Raw genomic sequence first — 27,930 nt, forward strand, 5'->3', positions numbered from 1 at the left:
GTCCTGGTTCAGTCCTGTTTTAGTCCTGCTTTGGCTCTGTTTTAGTCTTGGTTCAGTCCTGGTTTAGTTCTAGTTCAGTCCTGTTTTAGTCCTGCTGTGGTCCTGTTTTAGTCCTGGTTCGGTTCTTTTTTAGTCCTTGTTCAGTCCTGTTTTAGTCTTGGTTCAGTCCTGGTTTGGTCCTAGTTCAGTCCTGGTTTAGCCCTGATTTAGTCCTGTTTTAGTCCTGGTTCAGTCCTGTTTTAGTCCCCCTTTAGTCATGTTTTAGTCCTGTTTTAGTCCTGGTTCAGTACACACACAGGTCAGGGTACTGGATGTCATAGACTGGGGTGGACTTTGGAGCAGAGGGCCCAGATGGCGATGGAGGAGGTCTGATGATCAGCTCAAACACGTGCTGTAGGCCGGACTGGAGCAGCCTCTGGACCAACAACAGAACCAGGTTAAAGTAGAACTATGATACAAAATGGACTTTCAGAGCTTTTAATCATGTTATAGTAGTTTTCTTCTCATTGACCCTCTGAAGTTGCATTTGGAGTGATTTATGTTTGAGTAACCTTTAATCAATCAATCTTTCCTTTAATCAAAGCCCCGTTTTCACCGCCCACTGTGGCGTACGCTCTTCCTTCTCCAGTTTTATTTTCTTAAAGGTCATATATTATGCAAAATTTACTCTTGTGACCTTTAAGCCATATTGTAATGTAGCTGGAGTTGTGTTTTGTTTCATTCACACATGTTTGAGTAACACTTTATTATTAGTCTGTCTACATCTCCAAAGTTCAAAATGCTCTGTTCCACCTTGTGATGTCATGAAGTGGTAGTTTTCAAGTTAACAGGTATCTATTCTCTTTAGTTCAGTAGAAATTCGCAATTCCAGGGCTGAAATCATCCAAATGATTCTAGTGAAGGTGTGTGGAGTTTAAAAACACAGTGGAGCACTTCCTGTATTACCACATGACATCACAAGGTGGAACAGAGTGTTTTCAGTTTGAGAGAAGAACTCAGTCTAAATATGCAGGGTTTGTGTGTTAAACATGTGTGAATGAAACAAAACACAACTCCAGGTCTGTTTGTGATGAGGAAACAACATTAGAACAGAGATCAGAGAATAGAGTAACATGAGAGTAACATTTTAACTCACGTTAAATACATGTAGGTTACTGTTTTCTACAGCAACTATCTGGCAGAGCAGTGCTTTGTTGTGCTGATGTTTACAGTACCGCAAAAGAGCAGGTAGAAATCAAGTGGAAATATGTTCCCTTTAGAGTACTTTTAGCATATTTTCAGTGTCAGAGACAAAAAAACGGCAGCAATTTAAATAGCGCCTGCATAAGTACCATAGACTGTATAAAGACGTGGACTAAGTGAGTGTGACGCAACCCACAGTGTGCAGCTCCGGTCAAATGAATTTGGAATTCTAACCGTGAGTATCATAGCAACCAAAGAGTTGTTGAAAGTTACTCCCCTTCCTATGAGCTGTCAATCAAACCTGTTGCTAATACTATCAGGAGCGACTAGGCACCTGATTTGTCTAGTTTTAGTGTTCATATCTTGATTTACAGACATAATAGTGATATAAAAACACCAAGATCATGTAGAGTGGGTTAATACGAACATTTTAAGACCAAAATGATGAGCCTGATAGCAGCAGTTACAGAGAGAGGCTCATGCTAATCACCCGTGCTCACTTCCTGTTTGGAACGCGGCAGCAGGCAGGTTTGTTATTTATACATGCAGTCTATTATAAATACACATGTTTTACAGGTGAAGGACAAGATGGCATTTCCTGTTTTTGCCCAAGGTCAAACCAGAGCCATTCAGAGGATCAAAGGTTAAATGCACCTTCTTTTAAATAAACCACCATCAAACCCAGAGCTGTGATTGGCTGAAAGACTTATTCAGATTACCCATTATTTTAGATCAATTATTGTATTTGAAAATGTAAATGTGGCATTATGTTTCATAGTATTTCAAATCTGACCTTTGACCCGCAGAGAGCAGCGATCTCCTCAAAGGGTGCAGTCTGGAACCTCTCAGTGACCTCTCTCCTCCTCTTCTGCTCCTCCTCTGCGCCCCCAGCATCCTCTGCGACAAGACCAAACTGTATCATTTAAATATATAACTCATCTGTTTTTCTGTTATAGCTCAGCCCAGGCTCACCGATGGCGTTCTTCAGAGTCTCAAAAGTGATCTGCTCTGTCTGAGGTTTCTGTCAATAGAAAAATTCTGCTTTATTCCTGGTTTAGTCCTGGTTAAGTCCTGGTTTAGTCAAAGGTTTAGTCCCAGGTTTATTCTCAGGTTTAGTTCTGGATTTGTCGCTGGTCTAGTCCTAGTTTTGTCCTTGTTAAGTTAAGTCTTATTACGGTAGTCTAAATCTACATTCCAGGTTTTTAGTCCTGGTTCAGTCTTTAGTGTATTTCTTATTGAGTCCCCAGTGTAGTACCTGGTCTAGTCAAGGTTTGGTCCTGGTATACCCCTGTTTAGTCCTGGTTTAGTCCCAGATTTAGTCCCAATTTAGACCCACATTTAGACCTGTTTTGTTATTAGTCTAAATCTACTGTCCAGATTTAGTCCTGGTTCAGTATCTAGTCTTTACCAGTCCCCATTTTAGTCCTGGCCTACTCCTGGTCTAGTCCCGGGTTATTCCCAGTTTCGACCCAGTTTAGTCCCAGTTTAGACCCGGTTTAGCCTTGGTTTAGTCCAGGTTTGTCCCAGGTTTAGTCCCATGTTCAGACCTGTAGTGAGACCTGTCTGGTCTCTGGGTTTAGGTCCATTTGCAGAGAGATGACGTCACCCACACTCTTCCTCCTCGAGAGGCGGTCTTCATCTAAACAGACACCACATTAAAGAACAATAATACTAGAGAATAGACACTAGATGGTTGACCTCTGACCTGAGAGCTGAGGGATGTAGGGCGAGTTCAATCTGTCGCTGTGAGCACCGTAGCTACTTCCTGTTAGTGCCTCAGAGATTCCTGATTGATCGAAGAGACAGCATGTTTCCACTTCCAACTCACCCTCTGGAAGACTGACAAACACATTGGTAAAGATCATCAAAAAGGCAAGATGCAAACTTGATCAAGCCAGATGCCCTACCTTTCATAACCAGTGACATAATGAGACTAGACTATAATGGTGAAATGTCTTACTCAAGGACAAGATAACAGTGCACATTAAGTTGAAAGGGAAGCAAACCACCAATCCTCCAGTGTGTGTGTCATCTGATAATAACTCAAGTATATTTTTGATTTTTACCCCGGGGAGTCAGAGAACACGAACTCTGGCAGCAGGTATGGTGCCTTTGTCCTGCAGCTCTCCACCACCTGAAATACACGAGGATCACAATTAAAGGAGTAGTAATAGTAGTAGTAGTAGTAGTAGTAGTCATAGGAATAGTAGTATAGTGTGGGCCGTACACAGAATTTTCAAACCATGGAGGTCCAAATAAATTTGACAAACAACCCAACCCCAACACATCAATAATCATAACCAAACAACCCCCCACCCCAACGCACACTCCCACCCCCCACCTCAACACATGTTAAAATACCTCGGTTTCATTTAAAATATGTTTAAGTGGAACAGGCTGGATAAAGATGAACCAGATGAGAGAGCGCCACCAGAGGAACCATCTGCACCAGGAACAGGGTCACCCGCAGCCACAGGACACCAGCCCAGGGCCCAGAGAAGAGATGAGGTCAAGACCAAACCTCCAGGGCCCACGAGCCAGGGCCCAGCAGCCACAGCCAACCACAGCTCCCGGTGCAGAGGGCTCCTCAGAGGAAACACTGGCAAATCTAAAATGATTAAAAATAATAAAATAAGTCAAAACTAATAAATAAGTCAATAAATAATAAAATAAATAATAAATAAATAATAAAATAATCAATAAATAATAAAATAAGTCAAAACTAAACAAGTAAATAAAACATAAGTAAAACATAAACACACTAGCCAGCCTAAATAAGACTAAATAAATAGAGAAGTAAACTAAAATGATAAATACTAATCAAAAAGGGAATATTTGTCTTGTAGTAATTATATAGTGTTTTTTTTTCTTTTTTTTATCTAATCATTTCATTGTCAGTTACAATTCTTTTCAATATTCATAATAAACCATTATTTAAAAATAACACTTCTGACACTGTTGTTTCTGTTATGCTTCTGATCAAATGTTGGTGGAGCTTCAGCCCTCTGCTGCCCCCCTGTGCACCGGCTCTGCTCTTCAGCTGCAGTGACTGTGAACCTGTGGGCTCATCCTGACTGGACAGTGTTTCATGCTGTTTTATGTTACTTGTAAGAATATCAAGAATTCACACACACACAAACACACACGTACACGCAAACACACACGTACACGCAAACACCCCCCCGCACACACGAACACACATGTGCACAGTATTAGTAGTAGTAATATTAGTAGTAGTAGTAGTAGTAGTAGTAGTAGTAGTAGTAGTAGTAGTAGTAGTAGTAGTAGTAGTGAAGTAGTACCTGTGTGATGTATGTCTTCAGATTTGGAGGAGGACCGAGTTGACAGAGCAGACTGAGGAACGCTGCACAAACCGCCTGGATACCGCAGCGATTAAACACAGATAACCCCTCCTGATTGGACATGGCCAGCTCCTGACAGCCAATCACAGAGCAGAGAGAACTTTAGGGGAATCCAAGGTCAACCAATCAGACAACAAATCTGCTTCAGTCATATCTGGTCCTACTTTAGTCCTGGTTGAGTCCCGGTTTAGCCCTCTCTAAGTCCTGGTTTAGCCCTGGTTTAGCCCTGGTTTAGCCCTGGTTTAGCCCTGGTTTAGTCCTGGTCCAGACCTGCAGAGCGAAGACCAATCGTATGAGGTCCACCACCACCTCCTCATTGGCCAATTCCAGGAGGACAACAGCCAATAGGATAAAGAGGGCGTGGTAATGGTCCCGCCCATTGCTCTCCTCTTTAAATGCCAGGAAAACATGTCGGTACAAACTCGGAGCATTCTGGGAAAACAAAAATAGAATTCAACAAAATATGACTACCACTACTGCTACTACTAGTGCTACTACTACCACTACTACTACCACTACTGCTACCACTACTGCTACTACTACCACTACTGCTACCACTACTGCTACGACTACTGTTACTACTACTGCTGCTGCTGCTGCTGCTGCTGCTACTACTACTAATACTACAGTACCTTCCTCATGAAGAGAATGTCCTGTCGGGAGCAGTGTTCCTCCCTCAGCTCCAAAACCGAGATGTCAATCTCGACACTGTAAAAATATAACAAAACTCTATTGTAATAGACCGGTTTTGGATTTGTTTTGGTCCTGGTTTGGTCCATGTAAGACGCACAGAGAAGCTTTGGCGCCGCTCGCGCTCTGAGCAGTCTCTGAAGGCATGGAAGCTCTGCCTGCTCACTTATAAGGCCGCTCTGCGGAAAGCCCGAACCAGATACTATTCAAATCTAATAGAAGTAAACAAAAATAGCCCCAGATTTCTGTTCAGCACTATAGCCAGGCTGAGAAACTCCCACACTGCTAATGAGTCTCTTATCCCCTCGAACATTAGTTGTGATGACTTTCTTCAATTCTTCGATTACAAAATTACAACCATTAGAGACAAAATCAACAAAGTTACTCCAAAAATCAGCTCTGAGCAAATCCAGTCTGTAATACCAATATCCCACATAGATCCTCTAATAATATTAGATATATTTACTCCTGTTGATGAGGTGGAGATTACCTCAGCCATCATGTCGTCCAAACCATCAACCTGTATGCTTGACCATATTCCAATCAGACTCCTCAAAGAAGCCCTCCCCCTAATAATAGATTCCATCCATAACATAATAAATATGTCGTTAGAAAATGGCTACGTTCCTCAGTCCTTTAAGTATGCTGTGATTAAACCCCTTTTGAAAAAAACCTAACCTAAATCCTGATGAACTAGCCAACTACAGAACTATCTCTAATCTTCCCTTCCTCTCAAAAATTCTAGAACGAGTTGTGGTGAAACAGCTCTGCCGCTACCTGCAGGACAATAATATATTTGAAAAATTTCAATCTGGATTCAGAGCTCACCACAGCACAGAGACTGCACTGCTTAAAGTAACAAATGACTTACTACTAGCTGCTGATAACGGGCTGGTACCAGTTTGTTAGTATAAACCAGTGCACCTCTCCCTGTTCTAAAGTAGCCTGTGGTGTTCCACGAGGATCTGTGCTTGGTCCAATCCTATTTACTCTGTATATGTTGCCATTAGGTAACATTATTAGAAAGCATGGCATTAATTTTCACTGCTATGCTGATGACACTCTGTACTTATCAATGAAACCAAATCAGACTGATCAAATAGATAAACTCAGTGCCTGTGTGAAGGACATCAAAACCTGGATGACCTTGAATTACCTGCTCTTAAATCCTGAAAAAACAGAGGTCATTGTCGTTGGTCCCAAAGGTCAAAGAGATTCTCTGTTGGACCAGATTGCACTCGACAATGTGAGTATAGCTTCTAGCCCTACTGTAAAAAATCTTGGAGTCCTATTTGATCAAAATCTCTCATTCACAGCCCATATAAACCTAGCTTGTAAAACCGCATACTTTCAGCTGCGAAATATTACTAAAATTAGAAATATTTTACCTAAAAAATATGTTGAAAAACTCATCCATGCATTTGTTACTTCCAGACTTGATTACTGTAATTCTCTGCTCGCCGCCTGCCCCAAAAGTACTATAAGGAGCCTCCAGTTGGTCCAAAATACAGCGGCCAGAGTCCTAACAGGAACTAAAAGAAGAGACCACATCAGTCCTGTACTAAAATATCTGCACTGGCTTCCTGTTGAGCTTAGAATCAAATTCAAAGTCCTCCTCCTGACATACAAAACCCTAAACGGTATGGCCACATCCTATCTGCAAGATGCTATTGTCCCGTACCAGCCAAACAGAGCACTCCGCTCTCAGAATGCAGGACTATTAGTGGTTCCTAGAGTGTCCAAAAGTACAGTGGGAGGGAGAGCATTCAGTTACCAAGCTCCTGTGCTATGGAATCAACTCCCTGCTGATGTTAAACAGGCCCCCACAGTCTCTGTATTTAAGACCAGGCTTAAAACCTTCCTCTTCGGTATAGCTTATGACCAGGTTACTTAGTTTAATGTCACTCGGAACTAACTATGACCAAATTGGCTGGGAGTGACATTAAAATCCGGGATAAGATAGGCTGCAGTAGGAGATAACAAGCTGGGGGAAGTATGGCACCCTTCTTGCCTGGTCTGTAGTGTGTCTCTGTTGTGTCTTCGGTCTATGAGTGATGTGAGGATGGACAGCACCAGGAGCCTGATCTCAGGGTCATCCATCAGAGTGAAGCAAAGCAGCGGCTCCAAGAACGAGCAGGGCAGAGCGGTGAGGAGGTTAGCACTCTCACAGTGACATGATACCTGAACATACAACACAAGATGAGACAACATGACACCAAACACGCCACTACACACCAAGACACGCATAGACACTCTTACAGAACATACAACTGATGGTGACATCATGCTGGGGGTGTTTTTCATGTATGCGTATGGCCAGAATGTTCAGCAGTTACCATGAAGATACAATGCAAACATAAGTAAACAAAAAAAACAACAAAAACAAATGAAAACTCAAGAAAAAAATACAAAATGGATTTAAATAGCACATTTTTAGGAGTCTATGTCAATTTGAACATTCATGGTCCTGTTTCGGAGTTTGACTTTCAACAAAAAATGCAGGTGACTAACTGACTGTTGGCTAATGCTAGCTAACCTGTGACTGTAATATTATTTGAGAGGGATTTGTTTAACAGCACAGATTAACTCACCTATTGTAATTACAGCTAAATCAGGTTTTTAAAGTCAGATTGTGTTAAAACAATGCGTAGATTACAATCTAACTAGGGTAAGATCTTCAGACAGATCAGTGCCTACAGTTAGAGTCACATTCCCAGGGAATGTTCAACAATATGCCCGCAAATAAACCAGCAAACACACCTACAAGCACACCAACAAACACACCACCAAACATATCACCAAACACGCCAACAAACACACCACCAAACATATCACCAAACACGCCAACAAACACACCAACAAACACACCACCAAACACACCACCAAGCATGCCAACAAACACACCACCAAACATATCACCAAAAATATCACCAAACATATCACCAAATACACCAATAAACACACCAGCAAACACGCCAACAAACATACCAACAAACACACCACCAAACATATCACTAACCACACAACAAACACACCAACTAACACACCACCAAACATATCATCAAACACACCAACAAACACACCACCAAACATATCACCAAACACACCAGCAAACACACCAACACACATACCAACAAACACATCAACAAACACACCACCTAACATATCACCAAACACACCAACAAACACACCACCAAATATATCACCAAACATACCAACAAACACACTACCAAACACACCACCAAACATATCACCAAACACACCAACAAACACACCACCAAACACACCAACAAACATATCACCAAACACACCACCAAACACACCAACAAACACACCACCAAACATATCACCAAACACACCACCAAACACATAACCAAACACACCAACAAACACACCAGCAAACATATCATCAAACACACCAACAAACACACCACCAAATATATCACCAAACATACCACCAAACACACCACCAAACACACCACCAAACATATCACCAAACACACCAACAAACATACCAACAAACACACCACCAAACATACCAACAAACACACCACCAAACACACCACCAAACATATCACCAAACACACACCAACAAACACATCACCAAACATATCACCAAACACACCAATAAACACACCAGCAAACACACCAGCAAACACACCAACAAACATATCACCAAACACACCACCAAACATATCACCAAACACACCAACAAACACACCACCAAACACACCACCAAACATATCACCAAACACACACCAACAAACACACCACTAAACATATCACCAAACACACCAACAAACACACCACCAAACATATCACCAAACACACCAATAAACACACCAGCAAACACACCAGCAAACACACCAACAAACATATCACCAAACACACCACCAAACATATCACCAAACACACCAACAAACACACCACCAAACACACCACCAAACATATCACCAAACACACACCAACAAACACACCACTAAACATATCACCAAACACACCAACAAACACACCACCAAACATATCACCAAACACACCACCAAACACACCACCAAAAATATCATCAAACACACCACCAAATATATCACCAAACATACCACCAAACACACCACCAAACATATCACCAAACACAAACAAACACACCACCAAACACACCAACAAACACACCAACAAACACACCACCAAACATATCACCAAACACACCAACAAACATACCAACAAACACACCACCAAACACACACCAACAAACACACCAACAAACACACCACCAAACACACCAACAAACATATCACCAAAAATGACAACAAACACACACACAAACACACCAGCAAACACGGCAACAAACACACCAGCAAAAACACCAGCAAACACACCAACAAACATGCCAATAAACACACCAACAAACATATCACCAAACACACCAATAAACACACCAGCAAACACGGCAACAAACACACCAGCAAAAACACCAGCAAACACACCAACAAACATGCCAATAAACACACCAACAAACATATCACCAAACACACCACCAAACACACCACCAAACATATCACCAAACACAACAACAAACACACCACCAAACACATCAACAAACACACACCAACAAATACACCACTAAACATATCACCAAACACACCAATAAACACACCAGCAAACACACCAGCAAACACACCAGCAAACACACCAGCAAACACGACAACAAACACAAAAACAAACACACCACCAAACATATCACCAAATACACCAATAAACACACCAGCAAACACACCAACAAACATACCAACAAACACACCACCAAACATATCACCAAACACACCACCAAATATATCACCAAACACACCAATAAACACCCCAGCAAACACACCAACAAACACACCAATAAACACACCAATAAACACATCAGCAAACACACCAGAAACACACCAGCAAACACACCATTAAACACACTAATAAACACATCAGCAAACACACCAGCAAACACACCAATAAACATATCACCAAACACACCAACAAACACACCCACAAACACACCAGCAAACACACCACCAAACATATCACCAAACACACCAACAAACACACCAACAAACACACCAACAAACACACCAATAAACACACCAGCAAACACACCAGCAAACACGGCAACAAACACACCACCAAACATATCACCAAACACACCAACAAACACACCACCAAACATATCACCAAACACACCAATATACACACCAATGAACACACCAGCAAACACCCCAGCAAAGACACCAACAAACACACCAATAAACACAGCAGTAAACACACCAACAAACACACCAGCAAACACACCAACGAACACACCAGCGAAACACACCAATAAACACATGAGCAAACACACCAGCAACACACCAGCAAACACACCAACGAACACACCAGCAAACACACCAATAAACACATGAGCAAACACACCACCAAACAGACCACCAAACATATCACCAAACACACCAACAAACACACCACCAAACATATCACCAAACACACCACCAAACATATCACCAAACACACCACCAAACATATCACCAAACACACCAACAAACACACCACCAAATATATCACCAAACATACCACCAAACACACCACCAAACATATCACCAAACACACCAACAAACACACCACCAAACATACCAACAAACACACCACCAAACATACCAACAAACACACCACCAAACACATCACCAAACAAACCAACAAACACACCAACAAACATATCACCAAACATGACAACAAACACACCCGCAAACACACCACCAAACATATCACCAAACACACCAACAAACACACCACCAAACATATCACCAAACACACCAATAAACACACCAGCAAACACACCAGCAAACACGGCAACAAACACACCAGCAAAAACACCAGCAAACACACCAACAAACACACCAATAAATACACCAACAAACATATCACCAAACACACCACCAAAAACACCACCAAACATATCACCAAACACACCTACAAACACACCACCAAACACACACCAACAAACACACCAACAAACACACCACTAAACATATCACCAAACACACCAATAAACACACCAGCAAACACACCAGCAAACACGGCAACAAACACAAAAACAAACACACCACCAAACATATCACCAAACATATCACCAAATACACCAATAAACACACCAGCAAACACACCAACAAACATACCAACAAACACACCAATAAACACACCAGTAAACACCAATAAACACATCAGCAAACACACCAGCAACACACCAGCAAACACACCATTAAACACACTAATAAACACATCAGCAAACACACCAGCAAACACACCAACAAACACACCACCAAACACACCAACAAACATATCACCAAACACACTAACAAACACACCCACAAACACACCAGCAAACACACCACCAAACATATCACCAAACACACCAATAAACACACCAGCAAACACCCCAGCAAACACACCAACAAACACACCAATAAACACACCAGTAAACACCAATAAACACATCAGCAAACACACCAGCAACACACCAGCAAACACACCATTAAACACACTAATAAACACATCAGCAAACACACCAGCAAACACACCAGCAAACACACCAACAAACACACCACCAAACATATCACCAAACACACCAACAAACATATCACCAAACACACCAACAAACACACCCACAAACACACCAGCAAACACACCACCAAACATATCACCAAACACACCAACAAACACACCACCAAACACACCAATAAACACACCAGCAAACACACCAGCAAACACGGCAACAAACACACCACCAAACATATCACCAAACACACCAACAAACACACCACCAAACATATCACCAAACATATCACCAAATACACCAATAAACACACCAGCAAACACACCAACAAACATACCAACAAACACACCAATAAACACACCAGTAAACACCAATAAACACATCAGCAAACACACCAGCAACACACCAGCAAACACACCATTAAACACACTAATAAACACATCAGCAAACACACCAGCAAACACACCAACAAACACACCACCAAACATATCACCAAACACACCAACAAACATATCACCAAACAAACTAACAAACACACCCACAAACACACCAGCAAACACACCACCAAACATATCACCAAACACACCAATAAACACACCAGCAAACACCCCAGCAAACACACCAACAAACACACCAATAAACACACCAGTAAACACCAATAAACACATCAGCAAACACACCAGCAACACACCAGCAAACACACCATTAAACACACTAATAAACACATCAGCAAACACACCAGCAAACACACCAGCAAACACACCAACAAACACACCACCAAACATATCACCAAACACACCAACAAACATATCACCAAACACACCAACAAACACACCCACAAACACACCAGCAAACACACCACCAAACATATCACCAAACACACCAACAAACACACCACCAAACACACCAATAAACACACCAGCAAACACACCAGCAAACACGGCAACAAACACACCACCAAACATATCACCAAACACACCAACAAACACACCACCAAACATATCACCAAACACAATAATATACACACCAATGAACACACCAGCAAACACACCAACGAACACACCAGCAAACACACCAATAAACACATGAGCAAACACACCAGCAACACACCAGCAAACACACCAACGAACACACCAGCAAACACACCAACAAACATGCCAATAAACACACCAGAAAACACACCAACAAACACACCAACGAACACACCAGCAAACACACCAATAAACACATCAGCAAACACACCAGCAAACACACCAATAAACACATCAGCAAACACACCAACGAACACACTAGCAAACACACCAACGAACACACCAGCAAATATATCACCAAACACACCAATAAACACATCAGAAACACACCAACAAACACACCAATAAACACACCAGTAAACACCAATAAACACATCAGCAAACACACCAGCAACACACCATTAAACACACTAATAAACACATCAGCAAACACACCAGCAAACACACCAATAAACATATCACCAAACACACCAACAAACACACCAAACATATCACCAAACACACCAACAAACATATCACCAAACACACCAACAAACACACCCACAAACACACCAGAAAAACACACCACCAAACATATCACCAAAGACACCAACAAACACACCAACAAACACACCACCAAACACACCAATAAACACACCAGCAAACACACCAGCAAACACGGCAACAAACACACCACCAAACATATCACCAAACATATCACCAAACACACCAACAAACACACCACCAAACATATCACCAAACACACCAATATACACACCAATGAACACACCAGCAAACACCCCAGCAAAGACACCAACAAACACATCAATAAACACAGCAGTAAACACACCAACAAACACACCAGCAAACACACCAACGAACACACCAGCGAAACACACCAATAAACACATGAGCAAACACACCAGCAACACACCAGCAAACACACCAACGAACACACCAGCAAACACACCAATAAACACATGAGCAAACACACCACCAAACAGACCACCAAACATATCACCAAACACACCAACAAACACACCACCAAACATAACACCAAACACACCACCAAACACACCACCAAACATATCACCAAACACACCAACAAACACACCACCAAATATATCACCAAACACACCACCAAACATATCACCAAACACACCAACAAACACACCACCAAACACACCAACAAACACACCAACAAACACACCAACAAACATACCAACAAACACACCACCAAACACATCACCAAACACACACCAACAAACACATCACCAAACAAACCAACAAACACACCAACAAACATATCACCAAACATGACAACAAACACACCCGCAAACACACCACCAAACATATCACCAAACACACCAACAAACACACCACCAAACATATCACCAAACACACCAATAAACACACCAGCAAACACACCAGCAAACACGGCAACAAACACACCAGCAAAAACACCAGCAAACACACCAACAAACACACCAATAAACACACCAACAAACATATCACCAAACACACCACCAAAAACACCACCAAACATATCACCAAACACACCACCAAACACACCACCAAACACACCACCAAACACACCAACAAACACACCACTAAACATATCACCAAACACACCAATAAACACACCAGCAAACACACTAGCAAACACGGCAACAAACACACCACCAAACATATCACCAAACATATCACCAAATACACCAATAAACACACCAGCAAACACACCAACAAACATATCAACAAACACACCACCAAACATATCACCAAACACACCACCAAATATATCACCAAACACACCAACAAACACACCAGCAAACACCCCAGCAAACACACCAACAAACACACCAATAAACACACCAGTAAACACCAATAAACACATCAGCAAACACACCAGCAACACACCAGCAAACACACCATTAAACACACTAATAAACACATCAGCAAACACACCAACAAACACACCACCAAACATATCACCAAACACACCAACAAACACACCCACAAACACACCAGCAAACACACCACCAAACATATCACCAAACACACCACCAAATATATCACTAAACACACCAATAAACACACCAGCAAACACACCAACAAACACACCAATAAACACACCAGTAAACACCAATAAACACATCAGCAAACACACCAGCAACACACCAGCAAACACACCTTTAAACACACTAATAAACACATCAGCAAACACACCAGCAAACACACCAACAAACACACCACCAAACATATCACCAAACACACCAACAAACATATCACCAAACACACCAACAAACACACCCACAAACACACCAGCAAACACACCACCAAACATATCACCAAACACACCAACAAACACACCACCAAACACACCAATAAACACACCACCAAACACACCAGCAAACACGGCAACAAACACACCACCAAACATATCACCAAACACACCAACAAACACACCACCAAACATATCACCAAACACACCAATATACACACCAATGAACACACCAGCAAACACCCCAGCAAAGACACCAACAAACACACCAATAAACACACCAGCAAACACACCAACGAACACACCAGCAAACACACCAATAAACACATGAGCAAACACACCAGCAAACACACCAACGAACACACCAGCAAACACACCAACAAACATGCCTATAAACACACCAGAAAACACACCATCAAACACACCAACGAACACACCAGCAAACACACCAATAAACACATCAGCAAACACACCAACGAACACACCAGCAAACACACCAACGAACACACCAGCAAACACACCAACAAACACACCAGCAAACACACCAATAAACACATGAGCAAACACACCAGCAATACACCAGCAAACACACCAACGAACACACCAGCAAACACACCAACAAACATGCCAATAAACACACCAGAAAACACACCATCAAACACACCAACAAACACACCAACGAACACACCAGCAAACACCCCAATAAACAATTCAGCAAACACACCAGCAAACACACCAATAAACACATCAGCAAACACACCAACGAACACACTAGCAAACACACCAACGAACACACCAGCAAATATATCACCAAACACACCAATAAACACATCAGCAAACACACCAACAAACACACCAACAAACACACCAATAAACACACCAGTAAACACCAATAAACACATCAGCAAACACACCAGGAACACACCAGCAAACACACCATTAAACACACTAATAAACACATCAGCAAACACACCAGCAAACACACCAATAAACATATCACCAAACACACCAACAAACACACCAAACATACCAACAAACACACCAACAAACATATCACCAAACACACCAACAAACACACCCACAAACACACCAGCAAACACACCACCAAACATATCACCAAACACACCAACAAACACACCAACAAACACACCAGCAAACACACCAATAAACACACCAGCAAACACACCAGCAAACACGGCAACAAACACACCACCAAACATATCACCAAACATATCACCAAACACACCAACAAACACACCACCAAACATATCACCAAACACACCAATATACACACCAGTAAACACCCCAGCAAAGACACCAACAAACACACCAATAAACACAGCAGTAAACACACCAACAAACACACCAGCAAACACACCAACGAACACACCAGCGAAACACACCAATAAACACATGAGCAAACACACCAGCAACACACCAGCAAACACACCAACGAACACACCAGCAAACACACCAATAAACACATGAGCAAACACACCACCAAACAGACCACCAAACATATCACCAAACACACCAACAAACACACCACCAAACATATCACCAAACACACCACCAAACACACCACCAAATATATCACCAAACATGCCACCAAACACACCACCAAACATATCACCAAACACACCAACAAACACACCACCAAACACACCAACAAACACACCAACAAACACACCACCAAACACATCACCAAACAAACCAACAAACACACCAACAAACATATCACCAAACATGACAACAAACACACCCGCAAACACACCACCAAACATATCACTAAACACACCAACAAACACACCACCAAACATATCACCAAACACACCAATAAACACACCAGCAAACACACCAGCAAACACGGCAACAAACACACCAGCAAAAACACCAGCAAACACACCAGCAAACACACCAACAAACACACCACCAAAAACACCACCAAACATATCACCAAACACACCTACAAACACACCACCAAACACACACCAACAAACACACCAAAAACACCACTAAACATATCACCAAACACACCAATAAACACACCAGCAAACACGGCAACAAACACAAAAACAAACACACCACCAAACATATCACCAAATACACCAATAAACACACCAGCAAACACACCAACAAACATACCAACAAACACACCACCAAACATATCACCAAACACACCACCAAATATATCACCAAACACACCAATAAACACACCAGTAAACACCAATAAACACATCAGCAAACACACCAGCAACACACCAGCAAACACACCATTAAACACACTAATAAACACATCAGCAAACACACCAGCAAACACACCAGCAAACACACCAACAAACACACCACCAAACATATCACCAAACACACCAACAAACATATCACCAAACACACCAACAAACACACCCACAAACACACCAGCAAACACACCACCAAACATATCACCAAACACACCACCAAATATATCACCAAACACACCAATAAACACACCAGCAAACACCCCAGCAAACACACCAACAAACACACCAATAAACACACCAGTAAACACCAATAAACACATCAGCAAACACACCAGCAACACACCAGCAAACACACCATTAAACACACTAATAAACACATCAGCAAACACACCAGCAAACACACCAACAAACACACCACCAAACATATCACCAAACACACCAACAAACATATCACCAAACACACCAACAAACACACCCACAAACACACCAGCAAACACACCACCAAACATATCACCAAACACACCAACAAACTCACCACCAAACACACCAATAAACACACCAGCAAACACACCAGCAAACACGGCAACAAACACACCACCAAACATATCACCAAACACACCAACAAACACACCACCAAACATATCACCAAACACACCAATATACACACCAATGAACACACCAGCAAACACCCCAGCAACGACACCAACAAACACACCAATAAACACACCAGCAAACACACCAACGAACACACCAGCAAACACACCAATAAACACATCAGCAAACACACCAGCAACACACCAGCAAACACACCAACGAACACACCAGCAAACACACCAACAAACATGCCAATAAACACACCAGAAAACACACCATCAAACACACCAACAAACACACCAACGAACACACCAGCAAACACACCAATAAACACATCAGCAAACACACCAACGAACACACCAGCAAACACACCAACGAACACACCAGCAAACACACCAATAAACACATGAGCAAACACACCAGCAATACACCAGCAAACACACCAACAAACATGCCAATAAACACACCAGAAAACACACCATCAAACACACCAACAAACACACCAACGAACACACCAGCAAACACATCAGCAAACACACCAATAAACACATCAGCAAACACACCAACGAACACACTAGCAAACACACCAACGAACACACCAGCAAATATATCACCAAACACACCAATAAACACATCAGCAAACACACCAACAAACACACCAGCAAACACACCAATGAACACACCAATAAATATATCACCAAACACACCAATAAACACGCCAATGAACACACCAGCAAACACCTCAGCAAACACACCAACAAACACACCAATAAACACACCAGTAAACACACCAATAAACACACCAGTAAACACACCAATAAACACATCAGCAAGCACACCAGCAACACACCAGCAAACACACCAATAAACACACCAATAAACACACCAACAAACACACTACCAAACACACCACCAAACATATCACCAAACACACCAACAAACACACCAACAAACACACCACCAAACATATCACCAAACACACCAACAAACACACCAGCAAACATATCACCAAACACACCAGCAAACACATCACTAAACACACCAACAAACACGCCAGCAAACACACCAGAAAACACACTAGCACACACACTAACAAACACACCAACAAACACACCAGCAATCACACCAGCACACACACCAACAAACACACCAGCAAACACAACCGCAAACCAAACACTCCAAAAAACACGCCAGGAAACACGCCAGGAAACACACCAGCAAACACACCAACAAACGACACGAGGAAATAATGAGACTCAGTCATGAACTGTTGTCTAACTTTAGTTTTTCTGACCTGCAGCAGAGACTTGAGGAGCATCACTTGGATCATACGACTTCCTTCAAACCTAAAAACATTTTATTAGAATGAAAATTGTTTTAAAAATATCGTTATATCTCGATTTAGCGACAAAACAGAGGAGTAAAAACACCAGGATCATGTAGAACAAGTTAATGTGGACATTTTAAGACCAAAATGCCTGACAGCAGAATCCATGCAGTCTATGATGTGAGTGATATAATACTGTAGTGCTGGGTCTGTGGTCTGTACCCAGCATTAGGAGCGCCAAGGTCTGGGTAGATCCCTGGCACTGGGATCTTTCCCATGATGAAGAGCATGACCTCTGACCTCTGGTAGATGGGCAGCGTGTGGGCAAACGAGCCTGGCAAGAGAGAGAGAAAACAGAGGTTAAAAATTACATCATTATTTACTTTTGATTTGAGTTCATTCCAAATTTCCAATACTGGCATCTGGTACATTATCTTTTTTAGTACTTTTAAAAAACTTTCATTTTTTTTCATATGTAGGGCTGTTTTCTGTATAAATATTCTGATAAAAATCTAGTTTTGAGTCACATTTTAAACCCAACCAAGAGCATTCACATCAGAACGTTAAACTAATCCAAGAATCCCATGCATTTCAAAACACATTTGTAGAGGTCTAAACTACAGGGTTAGCAGCTTTTACACAGAATAAGACCCCATGGAGACATAGGGCGGGCATCTGACGCACAGGGAGGGCATCTGATACACAGGTAAGGCATCTGACACACAGGGAGCGCATCTGATACACAGGGAAGGCATCTGATACACAGGGAGGGCTCTCAGGAACAAGTACAGCATCAGCAGTAGTCTCAATAGTGTTTTATTTATTTGTGTGTTCTGACCAATGGTTCGTATGACGGCATCCTGGAGGGTCCTCTCCTCCACAGAGCTGGTTTTGTGTTTGCCGGCGTTGTCATAGAAACCGGTGAGCTCATAGTCCACGCTCTGCCTCAGCTGCCGAAGAAGAGTGTTAAAGACCTCTAACACTGTGGGGCCTGGAGAGAGAATAAAACAGGACTAAACCAGGACTAAACCAGGATTAAACCAGGACTAAACCAGGACTAAACAAGAACTAAGCCTTTGGTATTAGTAGTAGTAGTAGTAGCAGTAACAGTAGTAATAGTACACTAGTACAGACCTATAGACCCTGTGGCCTCAGTAGAAGTATAGTAGTTGTAGTAGTAGTAATAGTATTGTATAGTAGTACAAACTGTGGACAATATACAAATGTAATACATTGCTTACTTTCTTAGAAAGGTGCAAAACGTTCTGTTTCCCATCATGCAGCAGTGGCCATATATCACACTAAAGCAAGATAACAGCTATGTTCTGGTCATTTTGGTTAAGGCCACATTTCTTATGAGCCCCTTTTTTGTGTGACTCCCACTCTAGGACGGTTATAAAACATTCACTTTGTTTGACTTTACTTGAAATTTCTTAATATGTAACACTCACTCTGTAACAGTAAGTAACAGTAGTATAACTGGTTGGTTCTTTGAATTTTGCTGGACGTTGCCTTTAACCTAAAAGTAAAGACCTACAGAGCGATCCCCGTGCCTCTGCAACCGTTCTTCATGCAACAGAACAGAAATCGACAAGACCTATAGACCCCATGATCCTGTGGTTGTAGTGGTAGTACCAGTATTGGTAGTAGTAGTACATTAGGTATAGTAGTTGTAGTAGTAGTAATTGTATTGTTTAGTAGTACAGACCTATAGACCCCGTGGTCCTGTGGTAATAGTAGAATAATATAATAATAATTTGTAGTACCAGTACATTGGTACAGAACTATAGACCCCATGGCCTCAGTACTAGAGTATAGTTTTAATAGTAGCAGTAGTAGTATATTACAGGCATGTAGATCTGTGACCTTTGAAGTATAGTAGTAGTGTATAGTGGTACAGACCCTGTGTCCTCGGTAGAAGTGTAGTAGTAGTAGTAGTAGTAGTAGTAGTAGTAGTAGTGTATGGTAGCACATACCTATAGACCCGGCGGCCCCTATGACCGCTGCCTCAGACAGAACCTCCATGATTCCGGCTCTGATCGAAGCTGAAGAGCGACTGTTAGCATCAAGATGACCCAGGAGCTGCTGCACCACCAGGTGAGAGTGCTGAGACTGTAATATACACATATATACTTTTTTATACACACATATACACACATACACACATATATACACACATCTTAGGTTAAAGAGTGTTTACTGTGTGTATCTAATCTTGAATATGTCGATGCACTCAACGGTATTCAGTTTGTTGCATGACAGACTTTACATCTTAGGAATGAGCTGGAGTCAAAGGTCACAGGGCACTGCCAACAGCTTAAACTTGACCTGCTCTGTTTGTCCTGGAGAGGAAACAAGATAGGTTTGTGTCTGACCTGGATGGAGTAGACAGGTTAGGATAGGTTAGGTTAAGGATTAGGTTAGATCTGTCACTATAACAAATTTGAAGCACGATATATTGCTACAGAGAAATATCATAATAAACGATAATATTGAAATTACTTTATGCTACTGATTCAAAGCAGGATAGTCCCAGTAAACACATTTTAAGTATACTGCATAATTAGATGAGAGCTGCAGCAAATGAATATCAGAATGAACTCATAATGAGCCAGAGAAGTTATTTATTCTACTCTCTACAGATCTGACCGTCTTACATAAAAATGGCAAAAAATATCCACATTTTTGGAAAGAAAATGTAACCATGATAAATATTTAGCCCCAGAATATACTGTCCCAGTTTTCATATATAAGGATAAGTGGATATCATGACAAGCTTAGGTGAGGCTAAGTGTTAGGCTAAAGGTTAAAAGTTAAAATTCTCTTAGTTTAGGTTTGCTTTTTACCTGTATGGAGTAGACAGAATAGGATTGGTTGGATTCACGTTTAGGTTTAAGTCAAGGGTTAAGTTAAAGGTTAAAGCTTAGGTTTGTGTCTGACCTGTATGGAGTAGATGGGTTAGGATAGGTTAGATTAATGTTTAGGTTAGAGGGTTAGGTTTGTTTTTTACCTGTATGGAGTACATGATGATTTGAAAACATCGCACAGCAAAGCCTCGTCCTTCCCACAGACTGTGATTGTCCAGGTGCCTACAGCAAACAAGCGCTCAGTAACACTTTAATATTCAACATATAACTCGTTTAAACTGTAATCTATTAATAATCTTCTGTTATACAGTTTATGGTGTAATCACATAATTTAGATACATTTTACATGAGGTGCCTGTCAACCTCACATGAGACTGTAATATGACACTTATGTTTAAACTCAAGGAGGAGGCTAAGAATGTTGGATACAGATTAGATACAGATTACATGATCTGTGTACATATGGCAGTATTCTGGTTATAGTAGTATTATACATGTATATATCTCTACATAAGTACGTATGGCAGTATTCTGGTTATAGTAGTATTATACATGTATATATCTCTACATAAGTGCGTATGGCTGTATTCTGGTTATAGTAGTATTATACATGTATATATCTCTACGTAAGTACGTATGGCTGTATTCTGGTTATATATTATTGGTTATTATACATATATTAACATCACTTGTTCAGGGCACTTGTGGCCATTGGAACAAAGGGGTTTTGTAGCACTTGTTTTTTATAGAAAGGCTCTTTAAAGCTTCTTTGTGATGGGAGCAGTTAGAATTCATAATTTAGAGGATGGGAATCATCTTTTAAAATGGCCTCTGGCAGCCTCCGTACCTGCCTCGAGTAAAGAGACTCGGGTTGTTTAATCCGCTTATGCCATGGTCCCACAAACTGAAAATAGTTCACTTTTAAATCTGAGAAGCTTGTTCCTGTCCATATATGTTCAACGCATTAGTTATTTCTTTTTTAGTTGTAGCAAGTCCCTCCTAACAGTAGTTCATTTGTTTGTTGCTCACGGTGCTCATGGTGTATGGATATAGAGCAGTGATTAAGTGTTCCCAAAACTACCTGTGCAGTTATACAATGATAATACACAGCAGTTAGAAGTCTCACTGACTATGGTATATTTGATTCACAGGACGTATAGTAGTATTTTGGTTATAGTAGTAGTAATAGTGTTCGTCTTACATAAGTACAGGGCGAATGGTGTTGGCGATGTGTCCGTACGCCGCTCGTCCTAACAGTTCTCTGAAACACACTTCAGTCTGTTCAGCCGGAAACCCACTGCAGACAACACAGTTTACACAGAAATATGAAGTAAAAGTACATTTTACACAGTCACACAGATCAAATAAAAGTAGTGGTGATGTGTGGGGATCCTCTGTCCACTGAAAAATATAATGTAAACATATATTATCACTGTCATGCAGTAGTAGTTTTTGCAGTAGTAGTAGTGGTATTTGTAGTACCTGTGCTGTAGGTTAACCAGCAGAGCGGGGATGATCTGCTCCATGTGAGGAGGCTCCCAGATGTTGACATGAAGCTCACAGTCCACAGTCTTCCTCACCACGCCCTGAAGTCCTCTGATACCAGACACACGGATCCTAGAACCAAACAGGTCTAAACCAGGACTATAACAGGTCTAAACCACGCCCTGAAGTCCTCTGATACCAAACAAAGATTCTAAAACCAAACTAGGACTAAAACAGGACTAAAGCAGGACTAAAGTGGGACTAAAGTGGGACTAAAGCGGGACTAATGCAGGACTAATGCAGGACTAAAGCAGGACTAAAGCAGGACTAAAGCAGGACTAAAGCAGGACTAAAGCAGGACTAAAGCAGGACTGACTTGTTCTGTGTCTCCAGGTCTTGATGCTGGCAGTGACACATTTGGCTGAATCGGGACACAAAGAAGTCATAGCTGCGATGGTACGACGGAGTGTCCTCCTCGATGTTTGCAAACTTCACAAACTGAGACAGAAAAGTTTTTTTTACGAGCAGGAGTATTTGCAGTAGTATCAATAGTAGAAGTATAAGTAGTGCTCACAGCATCAGTAGCCAGCATGTGCAGGTGGGGGCGTTCTGTCTCTAGCAGCAGACGGAGCGTGCTCAGAAAACTCTCCACTAAAAGGTTGATGCTCTGACAGTGACAGGCCGAGAGGAGCTGCTCCAGAGCCTCTACTGCGATTACCACGTACCTGTACCACAAAATACTGCATAAAGTATTACAAAACTACTGCCATCACCACATACCTGCACAAAGTACTGCATATAAAGTACTGCAATCACTATGTAACTGTGCCACGAAGTAATGCAGAAAGTACTGCATAAACTCCACGTGCACAGGGACTCTTCTGATTTTGAGTCTCTTCATGAACTTCAGCTCAGCCTTCAGTTCCAACCATAGGCGTCAGATCCAGAAGATGGAACATGTCAACATCTTTACCAGCTTGTTTCATCTCATTCATAACTTCCACAGCAGCAGGTTGTACAGCTGGGTTTGATCACATCCACAGCATTCACCGTTAAAACTGGACAGTATTACATACAGTACTGCATAAAATAGTAGTAATAGTAGTAGCAGTAGGAGCACTAGTAGTAGTACTAGTAGTGCTAGTAGTGTTACCCGTATCGGTGGCGGTGCAGGTCTCTGGTCAGTCTCTCACTCAGATAGGCAGCAATTCGGTCGAGTTTCTCTGGAGCTGACAGAGCGAAGAACGTCAACTTCTCCATGTTCACCTTCACCAGACCCTCCTGAGAATACAGACACACCATAATACTGTCCACAGGAAATATTCTGCACCTCTGCTCATCCTCTGCTCCATCCCGAAAATACTGATACTATTTTAGCACTGCTTTAGCCCTGGTTTAGTCCTGGTTTACCTCTGGGTTTTCAGGGAAGATGTTGTCGACCAGTCGTTTGTAGCGGGGCCTCAGAGCCCAACAGCATCCACACAGACCTGAGACAGAGAGAAATTAGTCCAGGTTCAGTCCTGGTTTAGTCCTGGTTTAGTCCTGGTTTAGTCCTGGTTTAGTCCTGGTTTAGTCCTGGTTTAGTCCTGGTTTAGTCCTGGTTTAGTCCTGGTTTAGTCCTGGTTTAGTCTTGATGTACCATTTTGTTACAAAGCACAAACAACTGGACTCTAAAGGAAACTTCTGATGTAATTGAATGTTTTGCTGTCCTTTTGTGAGCGTAGAATCATCATAAGCCATGGTAAGATCTTGTCTGGTATTTTTTGTTAAGCAGGGCCAACCTAGTCAGAACTTGGATGGGAGTGACAAAAACTATGGTTGTGTCCTTAGGCAAGACAATCACATTGCCTAGCATGAATGTGGAGTGTGTGTTGTTTGTAGGAGGGGCTGATGGCGCAGATTGGCAGCTTCACTACTGTCAGTCTGTCCCGAGTCAGATGAGTGCAGATGTTTGTGTCCAGATGTGCTGCTGTTTGTTTCTCTGAGTGTGTTTAAATGAATGGATTTAAAAGGTCCGGTCTAATCCACAGTTATGTAACGCTTTTACATTTCTGTTCAGTCATGTGACCTACTCTGTCACATGACCGCCTGCTGCTGCTCCCACAACAACAAAGACCTGATCAAGTCCTGGTTCAGTCCTTATGCCTGATCCAACGCTGGTTTAGTCTTGGACAAGTCTTTATGTAGTCCTGGTTTAGTCCCTGGTTTAGTCCTGGTTTAGTTCTCATGTAGCCCTGGTCCAATCCTGGTTCAGCACTGGTTTAGTCCTGGTTTAGTCCCAGTTTAGTCACTATGTAGTCCTGGTTTAGTCCTGGTGTAGTCTTGGTGTCGTCCTGGTGTAGACCTGGTTTGGACCTGGATTAGACCTGGATTAGACCTGGTTTTGATTTGGTGTAGTCCTAGTTTTATCCTAGTTTATGCCTGGTACAATCCTAGTGTAGTCCTGGTGTAGTCTTGGTTCAGTTGTATTTTTGTATGAATTTGAGTCATTATTCATAATAATATCCAAGTGAGTATTTGCTGTGTGAGGGTGAAGCACTGAAGTCCAGAGTTCACATTTATAAACAAAATAAAAGCAGACATTTTACAGCTACAAAACTATGACCAAAACTATTACATTATTGTGTCAATCACCCAACAAAACATAAATATGTTCCAATCATTTAGAAATATATTTAAAAACAAAAGATATTAAATGTGAGGTGCTCACCGTACATGAGCGCTGCTGTCCTCTCACTAATCCTCTGATCACATGACCTGCTTCCATACTCAGCTTCTCTCAAATAATACTACTGCCCTGTACTACTACTACTACCATTCTGTACTAAGAGTAAAACTACTACTGCTACTACTACTGCTACTGCCACTGCCTCCACACTCAACAGCTCTCAAATACTACTACTCTGTACTAATATTACTACTACTAGACTACTTCTACTGCTTTCACACGCAACATCTCTCATATAATATGTCAAGATTGCAGTTTTTTCCTGTGTTTCTGTGCTGTCTCCCCCCTCCCTTCTGTGTTTGTGCCTGGAGCTGGGCAGAGAGTCTGTCACCACCCACTACTCACCTGCAGTCGATCAGTAATCAACCTCTGAAGTACAAAGACCCTGCTCATTTCTACACACGCTGCCAGATTATGCAGTTATCCTCCAATTTATCCTCCCGTGATCCTGTTTTTTGGACCCACCAATCACCTCAGCCTCTGACCCGACTCCCGATGCCTGGCCTTTGCATTTTGCTTTGAAATAAACTCTGTTCAGTTTTTGAGTCCTGTATCTGGATCTTTGATCCACCACTCATTACGACACAATACTAATACATACTACTACTATTAGACCTGGTTGAGAACAGTTTCAGTCCTGATTTAGGCCTGGTCTACTTGGTTTAGTGCTGCTTTGGAGCTAGTTCAGACCTACTTCAGTCTCGTTTTAGACTACAGTACAGATACTACAGTTGAAGTACAGTATTAGTGCAGTAATATGGTACTCAGAGCTTGAGTTGTTGTAGAGTTGTCAAACATATCAAAAATCTGATGCTAATAGATGCTAAAACTAGCATCAAAACTAGATACTCATCTGAACAGGTATTGATACTAAAAAAGTCCCAATCACAAGACAGAAATGAACCTTTCCTGAATATTGTTATAATGATCTTGAGCTGTATCAGAACAAGTATACGACACATAGACTAGTATACACCCATGGACCACTATGGAACCTCATCAACATCTCCAAGGAGTGTGATGGTAAATGTAGGCACTGCTCTGTCTGAAGCTCTGTTACTCAAGTTAGACTTCAATCTGAGCTTTGTTTGGCACAATCTGACCATAAAGGACTAACTTTGCTGAACTACAATAGGTGAGATGATTTATGCTCACACGTCCGTCTCAAATAATATTACAGTCACAAGCTAGCTAGCATTAGCCAACAGTTTTTCAGTTAGTCACTCTCATCTTTTTGTTGAAAATAACCAGTAAACTTCTAAACAGGACCATGAATTATTGTATTGATCACAGGCTCCTGTAAATGTGCTGTTTAAATCCATTCTGTATTTTTTTCTTGAGTTTTCAGACTATTTTGCAACTTTTTTGCTAGTGTTTGCTAATGTGTGCATTTTGTCACCATGGTAACTGATAAACATTTCGGCGCACAGATATATGTAGGGATGTTTTTGTAGCTATCCTTTGTACCGGGGGAGGTTTGGTGGTCGCACACGGAGAAGCATTCCTGGATCAGTCTCCGAGGAGCACTGGAGGCAGTCGTCAACGTGACAGCGATGGAGCGACGGGTGGCTGTTACTGGGAGACAAG

The 27,930-nt window shown here is 41.7% G+C and overlaps 1 protein-coding gene across 1 annotated transcript; it reads right to left on the reverse strand.

The window, feature by feature from the left end:
- Positions 1 to 248: 248 nt before the first annotated feature.
- LOC117381664 (protein EFR3 homolog B-like) lies at positions 249 to 26,384 on the reverse strand. Its single transcript, XM_055226665.1, has 22 exons — positions 26,326 to 26,384; positions 25,026 to 25,102; positions 24,769 to 24,896; positions 24,190 to 24,340; positions 23,992 to 24,113; positions 23,613 to 23,747; positions 23,332 to 23,427; positions 22,274 to 22,352; positions 21,240 to 21,375; positions 20,102 to 20,254; positions 19,486 to 19,597; positions 19,231 to 19,282; positions 7,246 to 7,415; positions 5,177 to 5,252; positions 4,815 to 4,976; positions 4,485 to 4,616; positions 3,249 to 3,316; positions 2,888 to 3,021; positions 2,730 to 2,821; positions 2,155 to 2,203; positions 1,976 to 2,079; positions 249 to 415 (listed from the first exon to the last, which is right to left on the reverse strand). The coding sequence occupies exons 1-22, from the start codon at positions 26,330 to 26,332 to the stop codon at positions 284 to 286; spliced, it is 2,367 nt and encodes a 788-aa protein (XP_055082640.1). The 5' UTR covers positions 26,333 to 26,384; the 3' UTR covers positions 249 to 283.
- Positions 26,385 to 27,930: the final 1,546 nt, after the last annotated feature.

Source organism: Periophthalmus magnuspinnatus, chromosome 2 (assembly GCF_009829125.3).
Source record: "Periophthalmus magnuspinnatus isolate fPerMag1 chromosome 2, fPerMag1.2.pri, whole genome shotgun sequence".
NCBI lineage: Eukaryota > Metazoa > Chordata > Actinopteri > Gobiiformes > Gobiidae > Periophthalmus > Periophthalmus magnuspinnatus.